The 21,391-nt window shown below is 39.2% G+C and overlaps 1 protein-coding gene across 5 annotated transcripts in view; it reads left to right on the top strand.

Moving 5' to 3' along the window:
- MAP4K3 (mitogen-activated protein kinase kinase kinase kinase 3) overlaps window positions 1-21,391 on the top strand; it is a 195,992-nt gene that overhangs the window by 153,883 nt on the left and 20,718 nt on the right. For all 5 annotated transcript variants that reach the window (XM_020976955.2, XM_020976957.2, XM_020976956.2 and 2 more), the window contains 4 exons: window positions 6,125-6,204; window positions 11,100-11,160; window positions 11,269-11,386; window positions 17,341-17,399. In XM_020976955.2, the coding sequence (XP_020832614.1) occupies window positions 6,125-6,204; window positions 11,100-11,160; window positions 11,269-11,386; window positions 17,341-17,399 (318 nt within the window). The remainder of the gene's footprint in view (window positions 1-6,124; window positions 6,205-11,099; window positions 11,161-11,268; window positions 11,387-17,340; window positions 17,400-21,391) is intronic.

Below are 21,391 nucleotides of genomic sequence, written 5' to 3'. Positions count from 1 at the left end.
AGTCTGCTAAGAGGAAGGCATTTTTTACAGCAGCCTTCAATCCATATGGCTAAAGACATTTAATTTCTATCGTTCTAACACTTCTGTTCTATGTAGTTGTTTGAAAACCGCAAAAAGCTGATGCAACCTCACCTTTATTTTTATTTTGCTTATATGTTTAATAATATTTCATACTAATGATTCAGACATCCAGTATTTCATCCTATTTCAAAATTACTATGACCGTGTTAATACTATTCAGGTAGATCACATTTTCGTCCTCATGCAATAATAAGCATCTTTTTTGTGCAGGCAGTGTTTCCATGTGAGGCATTCTTCCTTTTTTCCATTTTGTTAAAAATAAATAACACAGCTGTTGGTAATATGGTATGCAGCAACATGTCACATCTACTTGTGATGATAGGCAAGAATGGACCGGTGACATAACAATGTGTTAAAATCCTCAACTAGCTCTTAATACATCACATTAATTGAATTTTGGCTTGTGTTAAATGTGGCCTGGTATCATTTCATAGATCTCATTAAATTGATTGCATAGTATTTGAAACTGAATTAATCATGACCTAGCCATACAATAAAATCTGCTGTCCCCTATCCCCCATTTATTTTTCTCTCCAGTAAGAGTCTGTGAGCCACCCTTTAATTTATCTGCAGTTTTGCCTTTCACTTTAATTTATGGGATCAATGCCAGGATTGACAAAATTCAGTTCATCCATATCAACTACTGGAGCTAACATTTAGAATACTAACAACTGCGTTAATATTTATAGACAGTCTAAAAACGCTTTATTTTTAGCATCTTCTATCTACTTATCTACTACCCTGCCACTGAATTACAGAAGTATAAAGAAGGGTAGCAGAAGATTAAAGGCCAGTTTGTATTTTGCATTGCTTCATGGATTGCCATGGCCAGAGAACTTAATCACAGTTGACCAGCCTAATGGTGATGAGCCTTCATGTAATTAGCCAGCCTGATCCTCAGAACATAGACATCACCTATTGTCAAGACCGTAGGTAAAACCTTTTCAGCATAGTAGAACGTTTTAGAATTGATTGAAATCACTTTTGTATACCAAGTTCACAGGGATGGAGCCAAGATAGTGGAGTAGCCAGGAGTACAGTGAGATCCTCCCTCCCCACCCCACAATCCCTCAGCTCTTCCAGATAGATCTAGAAAACACACCAGACCAAATCCTGAGAACTACAAGAAGAAAATCACAGTGAGTCATGTTTCTATATTGGGTCTACTTACAGAAAGAGAGAGAGTTGTGCAGATTCTGGGCATGGGATCTGGTCAGGAATGTGCCATTTAAAGCATTCCAGTATAGAGAAGGGCTGTGCACCAGAGTAAGAAGAGATTCTAGGTTCTAGAAGGACCTAAAATTGCATAGAAAGCAGGAACAGTTGTCTTTCACAGATCCAGGGTTGACTGAGACTGCAGCTTCTGCCTAGGCGTGTTATTTGCCAGGGGTAAAGACCACTTGTGGTTCCTAGACAGTAGCATAACAAGGAGCAAGTTAAGGAGCAAGCAGCCACTGTATGGCTCGGACCCCAAGAGTGGATCAGGATCTCATTTCCAACTTCCATCACAGTTAGAAGCTTCAGGAGGAATAACCAGACTGAAGAGAGCCTATAGTTCCCTCACCCTGAATCAGCAGAGGTTTCCAGCTGGCTAATAGTGACTGCATCTAGTAGCAGTAGAACTTGTAGAATTCAGACCAGAGGACCAGCCATCAAACTTTTCTCTGGATCAGACTACTTTGGGAGAACTGAAAGCTTCTAGTTCCTGGAGATCCTGGACATGACACTGAATGTCCCATGAAAGCAGCAATAGGACTACTCCACACATTTCTTCCAGAAGGGCACAGAACTTAGCCCTAACAAAGTACAAAGTCAGGAAATAAGCTGAAAGAATGAGAGAGCAAACAAAAAAAGGATCCCATCATAAAAACTGTTTTGTGAAAGAGACACTCAAGACACAAACTCAGAAGAAGAGGATGACTCCAAATAAGCACAAATGCAAAGCCTCCAAGAAAAACACAGCTTAAGCACAAATTCAACTCGAATCTCTAGAAAAGATGAACAAAAAATTTTTACATGTTTTTATCAGCGAAATGAAAGTGCTAGAGGGAAAAGAAATAGCCATGAAAGAAAGAGTTGATGAGAGAATAGCTTGGTATAAGAGGTGTAAAACCTTAACTAAGCCAACAGACTAGCTGAAAATTTTAATTGAAAAAAATAAAACCTAATGACTCCATGAGACAATAAGAAATAATAAGAACAAAGTTAAAAGACTTTTTTTTTCAAAAAATAGAAGAAATTGTAAGATATAAATAATATCAATAAATCAATAATTGACTGAGAAACAGAGCAAAGAGAGAGTTTAAAGTAGATTAAGTAATTGGACTACCTAGAAGCCATGATCAGAAAAAGAGCCAAGACATCATATTTCTGGAAATGATCAGAGAAAAATGGCCAGAATTCTTAGAATCAGAGGGCAAAGTGGAAATAGAAAGAATCTACTGGTCTCCTCCTTGAAGAAACCTCAAAATGAAAGCTTGCAAGAACATTATAGCTAAAATCAGAGCTTCCAAATCAAAGAGAAAATGCTGCAGGCAGCCAGAAAGCAAGCTCCCAAGTACTGAGGAACCACATGCATGATTTAGCAGGGACCACTGTAAACAGGCAGAGAGCTTGGAATATGATCTTCCTGAAGGCAAAGGCAAGAATAACTTACCCAAAACAAATGATTATAATCTTACAGAGAGGAAAACTAGACTGAATGAAATAGACTTCCAAATCATTCTTCATGAAAAGACCAGAGCTGCATAGAAACTTTGAAATGTAAACACAAGAGTTAAGAAACGTAAAAAGGTAATGATGAGGAAACAATAATAAAATGTGGAGATGATACATTTGTCCCCTTTGAACCCTTCATCAGGGTCGCTAATTAGCCAGAGGGCCTGGAACTGTTCTATTATGTCTTGATCTTAAAAGAAGAATGGGAAGGGAGGAGAAAGGGAATACAGTGAGAGAATGTTGGTGGGGGGAGGAAGGGAGAAGGTTAGGAACAATTACCTTACATAATTGGCATGTTCAGATAGATACGTACAAACAGGGAGGAAGGAGGTTGGGGGAACTGACTTGAACCTCATTGTGATCTGAACTGGTCAAAAGAGGAACAAATACATAACATTTGGGTATGGAAATACATTCTACTAAACGGAAACGAGAGAAGGGAAAGTTAGAGGTAGAGTAGATTAAGGAAGAAAGCAGTCCTAAATAAGACAAACTAAGGATATTCAAAAATATTTACATCAGTTCTTTTTGTGGTGGCAAATAATTAGAAATTAGGAGGGATATTATAGTAGCTGTGAACTCTTCCCTTTAGGGTCCACTTACCTTCTCCTCTTCCTGCAGAGGTGTCCCCTGCCATCCCCTGTCTCCAGGTGCAAAATCACCTCTCCTCTCTCTTATCCTCATTGTTGGCTTTGCAGAAAATGAAGCCCCTCGGTCTGTCTTCCCTTCTGTTGTTGGGTGCCTCATTCATGAGTGTGATAGGGCCAGAAGGACAGCTTTGGGGGATAAAGTCCAGAGCAAGAGAGGTCTTCTGACCCTGAAGTATTTGACTGAATACGTAGTGTCACCAACTGAGATGACATGGAAAAGGTAGGCCATCATACTTTCTATATGAGCTCTGTGTGGCCCCTGAAGAGTACCTTGTACTGCTCACAGAAGCCATCCCCACCCCAAACCCCAAAGCCAACAAAGAAAAGATGGCATAGGTTATTTTTGAGATCTTCAACACCCTTGCCATGTACATTGCCATCCATCCAGGCTGTGCTGTCCCTTTATATCTCTGGTTGTACCAGTGGTATTGTGATGGATTCTGATCATGGTGTGACTTACACTGTGCCTATCTATGAAGGTTATGCCCTTCCTCATGCCACTCTCCATCTGGATATGGTTGGCCATGATCTGACAGACTACCTCATGAAGAACCTGACCAAGAGAGGGTATAGTTTCACCATTACAGCTGAGAGGGAAATCGTGCATGACATTAAGGAGAAACTGTGTTACATAGCCCTAGACTTCAGAGTAGGAAATGGCCTTGGCTATTCTCTGGAAAAAGAGCTGTAAGCTCACTGATGGTCAGGTTGACAACAACCATTGACAACAAGAAGTTCAGGTGCTCAGAAGCTCTCTTCCAACCATCTTTCTTATGTGTGGAATCCTGTGGAATCCATGAAACTACCTCCACTTCAATCATGAAGTGTGATGTTGACATCCATAAGGAGTTATGTGCCAATACCATATTGTGTGGTGGAACCACCACGTACCCAGGCATTGATGACAGTAATCCGAAGGAGATTACAGCCCTAACCCCCAAACACAGTGGAAATCATCATCACTGTTCCAACTGAGTGCAAATACTCTGTCTGGGTTGAAGGCTGCACCCTGACCTCTCTGTCCACCTTTCAACAGATGTAGATCAGCATGCAGGAATATAATGATTGGCATGGCTGTATTTGGTGGGTATTTTGCTTGTTTTTTGCCACTTGATTCAGGATTTAAGAACTGAAATAGTAAAGATGATGAGCAGTCTGAGTTGGAGGCAAACGTCCCCAAAATTCTACAGTGCATTTTCAGGACTTTGATTACACATTTTTTTTCATTGTCATTCCAAACATATTGTTACAGAGAGTTACTTGCCTGTATGAAGGCTGTCTTATTTTACACAAAGGAACTACTTAACATAAATCCAGTCATGGGAGGGGGAGGAAGGGAGACAGTAGTGTTGCTTACAAGTTAATTATATAATCCTTCCAAAAAAATTTTTTTAGTATCTTCTGTCTTATGTCCTTTTTTTTTAAATTGTCAGAGCCATAGAACACCTCTAATTTCCCTCCCTGCCCCCAACATAGATATGAATGAAGGTTTTTTACAGTCCCCCCCATGAGTTCCATGAGATTGGTACCAGTATTTCGGGAGATACTGCTCCTATACACTGACTTAAAACCAGTTCAAACATAAGTACATGTTTTAAAAAAAAGAAAAATTCATGGGGATTGCTAACAGTTGTATTGGAGGAATTACTGAACAAGTTATGCGCTATAAATGTGATAGAATACTGTTGTGGTATAAGAAATGATGAAGGGCACAGTTTCAGAGAAACCTGAAAAGATTTGTATGAACTGATTATGAAATGAGGTGGTGCAGTGGATAGAGCACTGGCCCTGAAGTCAGGAGGACCTGAGTTCAAATCTGGCCTCAGACCAAACACTTAACACTAGCTGTGTGACCCTGGGCAAGTCACTTAACTCCAGTTGCTTGAAAAAAGAAAGAAAAAGAAATGAAGTGAGCAGAACCAGAACAATTCATGCAATGACAACAGTATTGTAAAGAAAAACAACTTTGAAATACTTAGGAACGCTCATCAATATAATGATCAAACATGATTCCAGAGGTCTTCTAATTGAAACATGCCACCCACCTCCTGATAAGAGAGGAGAAGGACCGAGAGTACAGAATAAAGTTGGTTTGTTTTGCTTAAGTAAACAGATTTGTAACAAGTGTTTTGTTTTTCTTTCTGAATTTGGTGGGGTTGGAATGGTAGGAGGGAGAGAAGGTAGATTTTTGCTGATTGGAAAAAAAATTAAATTTTTAAAGAAACAAGAGTACCTCCACATTATTTTGAGGTATCATAGTGGAACTCAGTGGACAATTTTTGTTTACTCATTTTATCCAGGATTTTTTTTTAACCTGTCATAAATACAATTGTGTAGGAATAGCATTGATGCTTAGAAAATGAAGCTATTTGATTCAGGCAGTTTTAAAATACAGGTTTTCTTCTAAACATTGCATTTGGAGCATTACTATCAGTGTTCTTACCAAATTGGAGTTTTGTAAACATCCAGTGTGGGTTAAAACAATGGATTTCTGAATGTAAATCACTACTGGTTAATAATACTTCTGATACTTTCAACAAAAAATAAAAGAAACAAATTGGTAGTATTGGCTTGTTTCTGTTTTGATTTTACCATGTAGATGTCTTTAAAAAGAGTTTTGTATTTATATAAATTGATCTGTAGCAGATTATTTTTGTTTTTCTGTCTTGTTGCAGATCAGTATTTGATATTTGGTGCTGAGGAAGGGATATATACCTTGAACCTTAATGAGCTACATGAGACATCAATGGAACAGGTTAGTCATTTTGTTTTACGTCACTTGCAAAAGCATTTATTTAGCGCCTACGATGTGTCAAGCTTTGCATTAGGTGCTAGAGACCCAGAGAGGAAAACGAAACAGTCTTTGCCATCAAGGAGTTTTCATTTTACCTATAGCTTGGTGGTAACATGTGTCAGCATTTCAGCTCTGTTGGTGTATCCTTCAAGGACCACAGAGTCACCTCCCTACTTTAAGGAGGCATCAGAGTAAGACTGGAGTGGTGAAGAGGGTTTTCTGAGAAAGGGAGGAGAAGGGACAAGGTAAGGAGGACACAGGTAAATTGGTAGACTGAGGAAACATCATGAATACTTCTCTACTATTTCCCTACTCATTTGATAGAATTGTCTTGTTTATCATGTCATTGGTTTTCTTCCATTATTAAAGTTACTAATTTATGGTTCAAGGAGTTGATAAGAGCAGCTACTACTTGATGTTTTAGCTAGCTAGTTAAGTTGTTATACTCTGAAAACTAGTTTTTGTGATTATTGTTTCCTTTGTACAGTTTTTTTTGATCTTATTGATATCTTTTGTTGTTGCATCACTTTCATTTCTCAGTCTGTCTCTCTCTTCTGCTATATACAGAACCACTATTTAGACAAAGAATTAAAAAAGTGGGGGGAAACAGTTTAGCAAAACTAACGCATTTGCTGAGGCTTGCAGTATATTCAGTGTTTCGCACCCATAGTCCTCCACTTCTGCAAAGAAGGGAAGTGAGGTCAATTTTCTCACCTCTTCTCTGGGTCGAAACATGGTCATTATAATTACATACCATTCAATAACTTTGTTGTTATTGTTCTTTTGATATACATTACTGTTGCCCTTGTATTTGTCATTTTCATGGTTCTCATTGTTTTACTTGTATCAGTGTGTGTAAGTCTAACCATACTTCCTTGTTTATTCATCATGTTTAATGTTTCTTATTGCACAGAAATAGCCCACTGGATTCACGTACCACAATCTGTTCAGCTCTTCCCTAATCAGTGTTTCTAATTCTTTACCGCTACAAAATGTGATGCTTAAGCTATTGTTTTATTTGTGACTTTTCTTAGACCTCCTCATTACACTTAGCAGTGGGCCACAGGCCATGCACTGAGTTACTTTTTTCAGTATAATTTGAGTTGCTTTCCAGGATGGTTGGGGGCAGTTCTTATTTGCATCAACTGCATTTTAATGTGTTTCTTTCTACAACCCTTCCATTGTTGACTGTTCCTATCTTTTGTCATTTTACCTTTGATTGGTATATCTCTTATTATTAGTGTTTTGCAGCAGGCTTTCATATGGTAGTTAAGAGTTTGCAGTTCTTTTGAGAATGGCTTTGACTCTACGTGTCTGCCGGGAATGGATAGTGGTCCTATATATTTTTATCAGTACCTGCTGTGTCTTGGAAATTAGATCTTTATCAGTGCTATTTAATGTCATTTTCTCAACTTCCCTTATCCTAAATTGATTTTGTTCGTGCAGAAGCTTTTCAGTTTCATAATCAAAGTGATCTATTTTATGTTTTATCATCTCTTTGTTTAGAATTCTTCTCTTAGTCATTGCTCAAAGGTACCTGATCTGGTCCCTTTCTCTCTCCCTATTGCTTCCTCCTTCAACTCCTCTTTCCCTCCAATTCTGTGGCCCAGAGGATAGAGGGCTGGGCCTAGAATCAGCAAGACCCGAGTTCACATCTGGCCTCAGACACTTCCTAGCTCTGTGACCCTGGGCAAGTCACTTAACCTGTCTGCCTCAGTTTCCTCAAATGTAAAATGGAGATCATAATGGCACCTCTTTCCCAGGATTGTTATAAGGATTAAATGAGATAATATTTGTAAAGTTCTTAGCTCAGTGCCTGGCACCTACTAAGTGCTTATTCCTTTTCTGTTCCATTCTTTCTTTCCCTCTCTTTTAATATCTAGGTTACGTATTCGTTTTCAATTTACCATGCTATATAGCATAAGATATTGATCTAAACCTAATTTCTGCCGGTCTGCTCAAGTTTTACCACCAGTTCTTGTCAAACAAGAGGTTCTTCCACAATTTACTTCTGTTCTCGTGTTTATTGAGTAGTTCAGTCATTTCTAATTCTTTCTAATTCTTCTTTATCTAGTCTATTCCATTGATCTACTTTTTGGACATAATGAATTTAAGGTGCCTATTGGACATCCAATTTGAGATGTCTGAAAGGCAGTTGGATATGTGAGATTCCCAGTCAGCAGAGAGATTGGGGCAGGATGGGTAGATTTGAGAATCGTCACCATAGATATGGTAATTAAATATATGAGAGCTGATGAGATACCAGGTGAAATAGTATAGAGGGAGAAGAGAAGAGGGCCCAGGACAGAACCCTGAGGGACACTTGGTGTTAGAAGACATGTTCTGGAGGGGAAGATCCAGCAAAGGAGACAGAGAAGGAGCCATCAGATAGGTAGGAAGAAAACCAGCAGAGTAGTGTTCAAAAAAAAGCTAAAGAGAAGAGGGTAATTGGATGTCCTATAGACAGTTTAAACTCAAGTCCAAAACAGACCTTATTATCATTCCAATTTTTCCAGTCATATACTAATTTACTTCAGATCCTCATTTATCACTTGCCTAGATTTTTTTTTCTTTTCTTTTCTTTTTTTTGCTTTTTGGTGAGGTAATCAGGATTAAGCAACTTGCCTAGGGTCTGAGGCCGGATTTGAACTCAGGTCTTCCTGACACCGAGGCCAGAGCTCTATCTACTGTGCCACCTAGCTGCCCCCTACTTGCCTAGATTATTGCAACAGTTTCCTAATTGTTTCTGGACCCTTAAATCTCCTACCACTCCAGTCCATCCTGTACACCACTGCCAGAGTAATTTTCCTTAAGTGCGTATCTGATCACGTGACACCTCTGTTCGGCAAACTCCAGTGGCTTCCTTTTGCCTCTGGAAGAAAATACAAACTCCTCTGTTTAGTAGTTAAAGCTCTACACAAAATTATTGGGTGTTTTTACTTTTTCTCTTGTACTCTGTGACCCAGCCAAACTGGCCCTCCCATTTCAATGCCTTTGCACTGGCTGGCTATCCCCCATGCCTGGAATATGCCCCCTCTACCCCACCTTAGAGCCTCCCTCTTCCTTTAAGATGCCACTCAGGAGCCATCTTTGGCAGAAAGCCTTTCCTGTTTCCCCTAAGTGCTAATGCCTCCCCCTCAATTACCTTGTATGTATTTCTGTATATATTTGTATTCATTAGCTTGATATTTATATCATACTTGTGGTCTCCCACATCATAGTGTAAGTTCCCCACAAGTAGAGGTTTTTTCAATTCTTTGTACTTATGTCTGTGGTGCCCAGCATAGTGTCTGGCACACAGCTGTTATTTCACATCAGTGGATTGATTGTCCCCAGCACACCTGCCCCTCTTCCAAACTTCTGTTTCCATAGAGGGTCCCACCATCCTTATAAACACCCATAAAGACATAGGAATTGAGGCAGCATCACTAAGCAAAACCAGGAAAACAACAGGGATGACTGCCATAGTGTAAATGGGGAAAACAACAACATACTGTTCAACCCTGGGTGCTCCAAAACCGTTCCAGAAAAGACAGGGAAGGCCCTGCCCTTTTTTTCTTTTCAGAGTGAGGAGAAAATATGAATATAGTGATTTTTGAAAGCAAAAGTTATCGATAATTTTTTCTAAAAATGGGAACTAAGAATGAGCTTGAGTATAATAAGATCATATGCCAGTATTGGCATACAGTATTATATTATATACTGTAGTATTTAAGTGAATATGATGTGCTCTGTGAGGGTGTATATAGGTGCTGTTCTGTTGTCCACTAAGGGATATCAGTTTCGCTGCTTACATCATATATCTCATGCTCACCACAGCATTTTTAGATCTTGATAATGAATTACTACTAGAAATTGATTATGATTCCATGTGTACTTAATAACCAATGATAAAATCAAAGTTTTTACAGAAGACAAATATAATTTTTGGATGTGATTTATCAGTATGCATTAAAGTTTAATTTTTTAGTTATCGCACATTAATTTTATATTCTTCTGTTCAGTTTGTAAAGTCCTGTATAACTTGTCCTTTACCTATCTTTCTTTCATTTTGTTTTGTTTTTTGTTTTGTTTTTTGGTGAGGACACTTGAAGTTAAGTGACTTGCCCAGAGTCACACAGCTAGTGAGTGTTATGTGTCTGAGGCCAGATTTGAACTCAGGTCCTCCTGACTCCAGTGCTGTATCCACTGTGCCCTCTGGCTGCACCCCCAACCTATCTTTCTAACCTCAATAGATATTACTCCCCTTCTTGCATTCTGTCATACAGCCTAACTAGCCCTTTGTCATCCTCCCTTGTGACGCTGTCTCCCATCTCCATACCTTTTCCCTGGCTGTCCCACATGCTTGCAATGGGTTCTTTTCTTACCTCCCTCTTAGAGAGCCTCTCTCTTCCCCTAAGTTCACGGGCCATCTCCTGCAGGAAACCTTTCCTAATTCCCCTGAAATTGTAATGCTCTACTCCCATACTACCATGTATTCAGCTATTTTGTATGTAGTTGTACTTAAAAAATTGTTGTTCATGCTTTATATATATTTTATGTGTACTAGTCTCCCTATTAGAATATGAATAGGCATTGTTTCCTTCTTTGCCCTTGTATCCCCACTGCCTTGCACGTAGTAGGTATTTATTTGTTGATTGAGCACTATTTATTTCCTGGTTCTGTACTAATTAATCCAAATAGTTCAAAAATTAATTGGTCATAGATGTGAGGTGCCTAAAAGTCATAAGTTGTATCTTTTGTTTTCAATTTGAAGTTGTCTTATTGATTTGAAAATCTACATTCTCAATATAAAATGTATTTTTAAGATGTTATATATACAGCACTTTTAAAAATCCATTCATTTTTCTTACCAGCTATTTCCCCGAAGATGTACATGGTTATATGTAATGAATAATTGCTTACTATCAATATCTGGTAAGTCTTTTATGTTTTAAAGTGTTACTTTATTAAAATATTAGAGAAATGGTATTATATTCCTTGTATGTAAAGCTTTATTTTATATATATATCTTTTTTTCTTCAGGTAAAGCATCTCAGCTTTATTCCCATAATTTACCAGGACTTTTTGATTATGCAAGACAAATGCAAAAGTTACCTGTTGCTATTCCAGCACACAAACTCCCTGACCGAATATTGCCCAGGTGAGTGTATACAAAGAGGTCATATTTTTTTTAGCCAGAGACATAATATGTTATTAATCCTCTGACAGACATCTCTGCTCAAGGTGCCCCATCACTAAAGCATCAGAGTTGTGCTCAAAAATTCCATGATTTTAATCAGTAGAAACTTTTGTATTCTGTTTTGCCTTTACCTATTTCTCCTTACGCCAACCGTTTTTATTTTCTTTTTTGACTTTATTTTTCCTTTTGTACAAGTCATTTTTTTCTGTTGTTTTTTTTCCCACTAAGTCTTAAAAGTTTTACGTCCTGTTAGTTTAAGTTGTTTTTTAATCAAAGGAAAATAAAGTACTTTATTGACCAATAATTTATAGAAATTTATCATTTTAACATTTAAAGTTGATATTGTGTACTATAATAATTTCATTAATATGCATAGTCTTTTTGTCAGCACAAAATACAATTCTATTGTACCACAGTCCTCAGGATTTCCTGTGGTCAAAAAATGTTTTACCCTCTGGCCAGCTTGGTCATGAGTCTTTCCAAATTCAGTTCAGTTTAATAGGCATTTATTAGCCAAAATGAAGGTGTGGGTTCAAGTGCTAGGGATGCAAAGAAAAAAGAAAAAGACGGAATCTTGCCTCAAGAAGCTTCCATTCTTTTGGGGATGGGGTAGAGGTAGGAGAAAACAACCATGTGCATAGATAAGCAAATAAAAGATATACAAAGTAATTTTCTAGCAGGGATGAGAGAAGCACCAACTACTGCATTTTGGGGAAGATCAGGGATTCAACTCCAAGAGGTGGAGTTGAAAAGAGAAAATGTACCAGTAACGAGAGACACCTTTGCAAAGATACGAATGCAGATGAAATGTCATGCATAGGGGAACCATAACTGGGTAGCATGACTTGATTGAAAGAAGAAATACTGTAGTAGGAAAGGAATCTAAAAATGTTGACTTGATCCTGATTGTATAGGGTTTAGAAAGCCAAATGGCGTCCTTTGTTCCTAGAGGTAGAGGGAGCCCCTAAAGTTTGTTGAGCAAGGGATTGATGTGGTAAAAATTCTGCTTTTAGAAATCTCAGTCTAGCAGCCATGTGAAGTTTGGACTGGCGAGGGGAGAGATGAGAGGCAGGCAGACCAAGTTAGAGGCCAGGTGATCGTCATGTTAGTGGAGAAGGAGAGAAAGGCTAGAGATGCTGTGGAGATTAAATCAGCAATCTTAGTAATTGCTTGGAAATAGGGGTGAGGAAAAGAATGCCATAAGGAATGGTTCTGAGAATGCAAGCTTAGGTGACTGAAAATACAGTAATATGTCTTTGGGAGAAATCAGAACGTTGGGTTCAGGAGGAAGTAACATTACAAAATGCAAAGAAACTAAAACTACAACCCAAAATTTATACATTCTATAAACCTAAGCCTAATCATCAAAGAAATAAAATCACTGTTCAATTAAAGAGAGGCATTTTACGCATTCCTGGAAAAAAATAGAAATGAACAGATTATTCAACTTACGAATATCCCCAACCACAGAATTTAAGAAAGGTAACTATGTGCAATTATTACTAAAAAAAAATATCAAAATCATTTCCCTGATATTATTGTTTTTTGTTTTGTTTTTGTTTTTCCTTTTCTTTTTAGACAGTTGGGGTTAAGTGAGCCTAGGCTCACACAGCTAATAAGCGTCAAGTATCTGAGGTCAGATTTGAACTCAGGTCTTCCTGACTTCAGGGCCGGGTGCTCTGTCCACTGCGCCACCTAGCTGCCCCTATGTTACTGTTTTTTGACAGGGAGACAGAATAATGAGAGATCATTAAAGGATGAAAAGAGGAATTTTAAAAAGTAGGAGAAGGCAACATAGAAGAGTTGAATCAGTGTTCCATGGACAAAATCTACCCTTATTCCCTACAATTGAATCAATATATTTTGTGTAAAAAAAAAACAGAATGGAAAATTGGATAAATGGGGGGAGGGAGGTAAGAAACAGAGAAGCAGATGATATGAAAATGGTGAGATAGTAATTTCTTTGGTCTAGCAACAACAACAAAAAGCAACATAACTTAGTGGAGATAGAAAGCTGACCTGGAAAGCACAAAGACCTTGGTTCAAATTCCACCCCTAACAAATGCTTGACTTTGTTACCCTGGGCAAGTCACTTAAACTTATCAATAAGGAGAATTTGTGTAGGAGGATAGAATAAAATCGATAAAGAGAAGTGACTAGAAAATCGGTAGAAGTAGAAGGGTCATTCTTTCCCCTCAAAGGGAAAGAAAAGCTGCTCTTAAAGAAACATTGCCATCTAAGAGGTAAGTGTCTAAGGATTTTTTTTCGGGTTAGCCTCCCAATCCAAGAGGTAAAATGGATTACTTCTCAGTGGCAGCTAGCACCTAGAGTGACAGAAAGACTATGAAGAACCAAATGGAAGATAATAATCTTTGTAAGGGCAAAGAACCGGACTGGGCATTTTTCATGGGCAACACTGAACAAATCCTATCATACAGCACTGCATCCATTTTACATCACTGTTCTCATCTATTGATATTTTTGAAATTGAGGAATTTTTGAAAACATTGAGGGAAATGCAACAGCTTATCATCATTCCTGGGGTGGAACTAAAGCAGTCTTCAGAGAGAAAATTATACGTCTGAGAAAAAAAAACTGATTTTAAATGAGCCCATTAGATGCACACTATTTATCTTTAGTTCCTTAAAGCAATTCCAGAGCATAAATATGATCATCTAAACCCTAGGGATCAATGAGTTCTCCAGTGGAGAATGTGGGAAGGGAGGGATTAAAAGAGGAACCTGGATTGAGGCCTGATAGTAGAATATCCACAGTAAAAAGGTTGGGCATGATGACACCTCTGAAGAAGACTGAAACAGTGAAAGACGAGACAGAAGAAATGCCGTGAAAGCCGAGAGTAAAATGAATTTCCAAGAGAGAAAGGATGGTCTGTAGGGCCAAAGCCGTCCCATCAGTCAATAAATATAAAGTGCCTACTATGGGCCAAAGATGATATTTATCAATAGGGATACAAAGAAAAGCAAAAGATAGTTCCTGCTCTCAAGGAGTTCACAGGCTAATGGAGAAGACAAGATACAATTACATATAAACAAGATGTATAACAGGATAGATTGGAACTAACAGAGGGAAGGCAGTAGCATTTATGGGAATAGGAAGTGTTGTTACAGAAGGTGGCAGATTTTGGCTGGAACTTGAAGGAATACAGGAAAGCCAAGAAATAGAGGTGAGGAAGGAGAGCATTTCTGGCATGGTGGAAAGACAGTGAAAATGCTCACAACCAAGAGATATGGAGTGTCTTATTCATGGGACAGCCAGGAGGCCAATGTCACTGAATTGAAGAGTATGTGCCAAGGGAGTAAGGCGTAAGAAGACTGGAAAAGTAGGAGGGAGCTAGGTTATAAAGTACTCAGATCCTGGAGGCAATGAAGAGCCTCTGGAGTCTTAAACAATAGGTAATTGACATGTGCAACCTACCTATGCTTTAGGAAGAGTACTTTGACAGTTGAGTGGAGGGTGGACTGGAGTGGGGAAAGACTTGGGGAAAGAAGACCAACCAGTATCTTGCTACAGTATCTTAAATGTGAGGGATTAAAGACCAGAGTGGTGGCAGTGTCAGAGGAGAGAATGGGGCAAATACAAGAGATGTTATGGAAGTAAAAACAACTTGTTGATATGGGAAGTGAGAAGTCAAGGATGACACTTGTCAGCCAGTGGGCTAAGCATTGAGGATACAGAAAGATGCAAAAAACAGTCCCTGCCCTCAGGAAGCTCACAATCTAATGGATGGTGGTGTCCTTAATGATATTAGGGATGATAGGAAGAGGAGACATTGTGGGGTATGGGGAAAAGATGAGTTCAGTTTTAGACATGTTGAGTTTAAAATGTCTCAGAGACATCCTGTTTGAAAGCTGTTGGTAACGCTAGACTAGAAGTCAGCAGAGAAGTTAGTGCTAGATAAGTAGCTTTGAGAATCATCAGCATAAAGATGATAATTGAAACCATGGGAGCCAATAACTTCACCAAGTAAAATAAGATATAGATAGAAAAGAGATGGCTCAGAGCAGAGCCCTGTGGGACACCTGTGGTTGGCAGGCATGACCCAGACAGAGATCCAATGAAGCAGTCTGAGAAGGCACAATCAAACAGAGAGGTAGGAGAAACCCTAGAGAAGAGGGTAACAGTGTCAGAGACTGCAGAGAGGTCAGGAAGAAGGAGGATTGAGAAAAAGTACTGTTAGAAACTTTGGAGAGAGCAGTTTGGTTGATTTGGGAGATTGGAAACCAGACTGTAGAGTTAAGAGAGTGAGAAGAAAGGAAGCAGAGTTACCTGTTACGAATGGTGTTCTTGAGAACTAGCAGGAAGGGGCCAAAAAATCAACATAGAGGAGAACTAAGAAAATCCGTTGGGTTTCTTAATAAAGAGGCATTGGTAGCCTTAAGAAGAATAGTTCCAGTGGGGTCAGAAGCCCTTCAACAATAAATAGTCCATTGGGCCAATGGCACGTAACAAACAGACGAAATTAAACAATGATTTTGTGTTAGTCTCTTAGTTGCCCACTAGGTATCTTTAGTTCCTTAAAGCATTCCATTATTACTAGCCTTTAACATTATTTACCAAGATTTCATGCCAATTTAGCTTCTTTTCTTAAAGCTTATTTCCAGAACCATAGCATACGCAGTTAGCCCACATAGGTATACAGAGTCATATTCACTAAGCACTGGATTAGACATAAAGTTCAGATAAAACTGTGTCCATTACTCCATTAAATTTACTATTCACTTGAGAGATATGTTGCATACCCAGTTAGGCATAATTCCAAGTATTAGATATGTGTGAGAGAGCTGCAAGCAAGCTACAGTATGTGAAATGGGAAGAGAACGGAGGTAAATTTAATTTACCTCCTGAAATTACTACCTGAAATTTAATGTGGCTTCAAGGCTATGGTGTCCACTTCTGCGTGCCATGCGTGTGGGATCTGCTGCCATAGGCAGAACATAGAGAATCCTCAGGGGCCGGGAAAAAATTCCATGCAATCTTTTAAAAACCACTTATTACACATACCCTATGTCCATCCCACCTTGGGCAGGTGGGGGAGGGGAGGGGAAACAAGAATAAACAAGCTAAAGTCATGTCATCCAAATGAAATTATTTCCTTAGCATCCTATCAATAAGCATTTCTCAAATGCCATGTGGCAGGCATTGTTGTATTAGGTTTTGGGGATACCCAGATAAAAGCAAAATTGTCCCTTCCCTAAAAGCTTTCATCCTAACATGGGAAACTACGTGTATGCATATATGTGTGCATACATAATGCATACAAAAGTGAAAGAGGAAAAGGGAAGGAAACAAGCATTTATTAAGTGCCTACTATGTGCCAGGCACTGTGCTGATGTTTATTCCCCATTTTGTCCTTGCAGAAACTAAGACAAATGGGTTAAGTAATAGAAGGTGACCTGGTCAGGGGCACCAAGAGAGCCCTCGTAGCTAAAGGACACCAGGAAACGCCTCACTTAGCTAGTGAGTCTAAAAGGAAAATCGGAGATTTTGAAGGGCAGAAATGAGAAGGGGGTGCACTGGGCCTTCCAGGCAGAGGTAGGAAAGAAGGAGGGAAGGGATGGCATGCAGTAGGGAAGAGAGAAGCAACATTATGAGTGAAGAACAGCAAGAAAAGCAGTTTAGCTGGGTCCTAGAGGATCTAGAAGGGAATAGTAACATGAAATAAGCCCAGAAAGGTAGGTTGATGCCAAGTTATAAAGTTCTTTAAGTGCTGCCATCGTCCTCTTTGGCCCCTTTCCCCCCAAAAAGAGTTTGTATTTGTCTGTCCTAGAAGTTAATAGGAGCCATTGGAGTTAATAGAATAGCAGGATGACATGATCAAACCTGCAGCTTTGAATAATCACTTAGAAGGCTATGTGGAGAATGGATTGTATTAGCCATTTCTGTTTATCTTTTAGGAAATTTGCTGTATCTGCAAAAATTCCTGAAACCAAGTGGTGTCAAAAATGTTGTGTTGGTAAGTACTAAAACCACCAAAGTAGGGCCATTCTGTTTTGTTAGGCTGACTGGGGAATTGAATGAGGTTTGTTTTTTATCCTATGCCAAAGGAATTTTTTTAAAAAAAGTTGATAGAGGCCATCCTTGCCACTGGACAGCTCACTGTCTGCAAGAGTTTGGTTGTCCCTGTCAGAACAAAAATGGTTTCTTCACCACCTATCCTACCTTTTGGGCAATTCAATTCAATAAATATTTATTAAATACCTACTCTGTGTAAGGTACTGAGCCAGGTACTGAATATGCAAAGAGAAAATGAAATGGCCCTCAGGAAGCTTACATTTTATTGGTGGGAAATTGAATATACATAGGTCAGTATATACAAAGTAAATATGCAGAGTAATTTCTGAGGCAATAGGAAAAGGGACTTTTTGGTTAAGGATGGTAGTTGATCCATACTTTATAGGAAGAGTGGAAATGGAATGCTTGGTGCAGGCAACAGCAAGCAGTCCAGCTGATGTTATGAATAGAATACATAAAAAGGAATGACTTGAAATCATTCTGGGAAGATATATAGGAACCACAATGTGAAACCTTTTAAGGGATATGCAAAGGAATTTTTTAATTTATCATAGTAAGAAGTCACTGAAAGTCCCTGAGCAAAAATGTGACATAATCAGACCTGAGCTACCATTTGACAGGAGCAAGAATTGGAGATGGGAGGTGTGAAAAGTTAGAGAGCTAAATTCCCCTCTTGTGATAGTCCAGGAGAGAGATGAGGAGGGCCTTAACTAGGATTGTGGCAATATGAGGAAAGAGAAGAGGACAGACATTAGATTTTTTTGGAGATAGAATCAAAACTTGGCAATGGATTTGATATAAGGGGTAAGGGAGAATGAAGAGTCAGGGGTGGCTATGAGGTTGCAGACCTAGGTAAGTGGAAGGATAGGCACAGCTCTCCACAGAAATCAGGAAATTAGGAAGCAGGGTGGCTCTGGAGGCAAATAGAACCACAACCAATTTGGACATACTGAGTTTAACATTGCTTTGGGACATTGAGGGTGGAGATGTCCAGTAGGCTTTCGACAGGTGGTATAGGATTAGAACTTAGGAGGGAGATGCAAGATAAGGTAGATTTCAGCACCATCTGCATAGATAGGATAAACAAACCTGTGAAAGCTCACCAAGACAGAAGGTGTAGAGAGAGAAAAAAAGAAGAGTCCAGTCCTGAGGCCAAAGGCATACCCACTGTTACTGTGGGATGATGATCCCACACAGGAGAAGGAGTGGTAAGACAGATGGAAGGAAAACCAGGAGAAAGCAGTGTCATGAAAACATAGGGAGGGGACAAGTATATCATGAGGAAGAAGTTGTCACCAGTGCAAAATCAACAGAAAGTTCAAAAAGGATGAAGGCTAAGAAATTTCTGTTGGTTTTAACAATTTTAAATGAACCAAAAAGAATAGTTTGTATTGTATCCCAGAGGCACTGGGGAGCCATTGAAGCTTCTTGAGAAGGGGAGAGACATGGTCAGACCTGTGCTTTCGGAATATGAGCAGCTGTGTGGATAATGGAAAGACTGAGGACAGGAAGGCCAACGAAGAGTTGCAGTAGTCTAGGGAAAAGATGATGAGGCTTGAAATAGTATGTTAGTTTTCTGGATGGAAAGAAGGGGATGCATGCAAAAGGTGTTGTGGTATTAGAACTGACAACATCTGATAACTGATTGGATATGGAAAGCAAAGAGGACTCTCAGGATTGTCAGAAATAGGTAAGTTAGGAATAGGCTTGGTAGGACTTGGGCAAAGATAATTCCATTTTGGACTATTACAGTTTGAGATGACTGGGGAACATCTAGTTAGACATATAGATATAGACAACAAGCAGCTGTCTTATGAACCTGGAGCTCAGGAGGTTGAGAACTGAATCAGTAGATTTGGCATCTCAGTGGAGATAACTGAACCCAGTGCAGCTGTTGATCACTGAGAAGGGATGTGGGAAGAAAAGAGAAAAGCACTCAGGACTGAGACCTGGAGTATATCAGTTATTAGGAGGCTGGATACAGATGATGAGTCAGAAAAGGAGCAGTCAGGAAAAGAATCAAGAGAGAGCAGTGTCATGAAGGTTTGGGGATGAGAGTGGCCAACAGTGTTACATGCAGAAAGGTCAGAAAGGGCTAGGACTAAGAAAAGGCCATTAAATTTAGCAATTGGCATTATTGGTAACCTAGGAGATAATTTTCTTTTTCATGTAAGTTATAGGGTCAAAAGCCAAGCTACAGGAGATTGTGAAGTGAGTTGGATGGGAAGAAGTGGCAGTGGTGAGTGTAGACAGTGTCTTTTGGGAGGATGAATTGCTGTGAATGGGAGGAGAGATATAAGATTATAGCATGGGGAGAGGGGTGTCAGATGAAGGCTTTTAAGGATGGAGGAGGTCTGTGCCTATTTATACACATCAGGGAAGGAGCCAGTGGGTAAATAGAAATTGAACATTGGAAAGAAAGAAGGACTAATTGAAGAAACCAGTCTTCAAGAAGACTAAATCAAGGGTACAAGTTAGAGGGTTTGTCTGTGTGGCAAGAAGAAGGGCTACCTTATTCTCCAAGAGAAGAGCAAAAAGGAAAGTATGGGGGTTACTGGTAAGGGAATTTTTATCTGCCTGTGATAAATGGCTTCAATTTTCTTAGTAAAGGAATTTGTAACACATTATTTTCCATAATTTGAAGAAGGTATTTGTGTATGGAATGTAAGGTTGAACTAGATAACTTCTAAGTGCCCTTCTAACTAACATGAGAGGATGATGGGAAGGAATATCCATCGTTGTTGTTCAGTCGGGTCCGACTCTTCCTTACCCCATGGACTGTAGATGTGAGGCCTTTCTAACCTCTCCTGTGTCTCGAAATCTGTCCAAGTTCATGTTCATTGTTTCCATGATAGTATCTGTCCATCTCATCCTCTGCTGTCCCTTTTTTCTTTTGCCTTGAATTTTTCCCTACACCAGGGTCTTTTCCGATAAGTCCCAAATTCTCATGTGGCCAAAATATTTAAACTTCAGCTTCAGTATTTGATCTTCAGTGAATAGTCTGAATTAATTTCTGTAAGTATTGACTGATTTGACCTTCTTGCTGTCCAAGGGACTCTCAAAAAATCTTCTCCAGCACCACCATTCAAAAGCATCAATTCTGCGGCGCTCAGCTTTCCTTGTAGTCCAGCTCTCGCAGCCATATGTTGGTACTGGAAAAACCATAGCTTTGACTATATGGACCTTAGTTGGCAAGGTTACGTCTCTGCTTTTTAGTATGCTGTCTAGATTTGCCAAAGCTTTCCTTCCACGGAGCAGGTGTCTTAATTTCATGGCTGTAGTTGCCGCCTTCAGTGATCTTTGAGCCCCAAAATATAAAATCTGACACTGCTTCCATTTCTTCTAACTCTATTTGCCAGGAAGTGATGGGATCAGTTGCCAAGATCTTAGTATCTTTGATGTTGAGCTTCAAGCCAGCTTTCATACTTTCTTCTTTCACCCTCATCAACAGGCTTCTGAATTCCTCTTTCCTTTCTGCCATTAGCGTGGTATCACCTGCATATCTGAGATTGTTGATATTTCTCCCAGCAACTTTAATTCTGGCTTTTGATTCATCCATCTGGGAATTCCACATGATGTACTCTACATACGTTAAATAAATAAGGTGACAAAATACAGCCTTGTCATACTCCTTTCCTAATCTTAAACCAATCAGTTCTGTTTTCGGTTCTAACTGTTGCTTCTTCACCTACATACAAGTTCCTCAGGAGGCAAGTAAGATGATCTGGCAGTACTCCCATCTCTTCAAGGACTTGCCACATTTTGTTGTGATCCACACAAAGGCTTTAATGTAGTAATGAATCAGAAGTAGATGTTTTTCTAGAACTTCTTTGCTTTCTCCATAATCTAGCAAATGTTGGCAGTTTGGTCTCTAATTCCTCTGCCTCTTCAAAAACCAGCCTGCTCTTCTGGTAATTCTCGGTTTACATTTTC

This window comes from Phascolarctos cinereus, unplaced genomic scaffold (genome assembly GCF_003287225.1).
Source record: "Phascolarctos cinereus isolate Bilbo 61053 unplaced genomic scaffold, phaCin_HiC Scaffold_2;HRSCAF=192, whole genome shotgun sequence".
Lineage (NCBI taxonomy): Eukaryota > Metazoa > Chordata > Mammalia > Diprotodontia > Phascolarctidae > Phascolarctos > Phascolarctos cinereus.
This window is presented reverse-complemented; position numbering and strand designations above follow the sequence as displayed.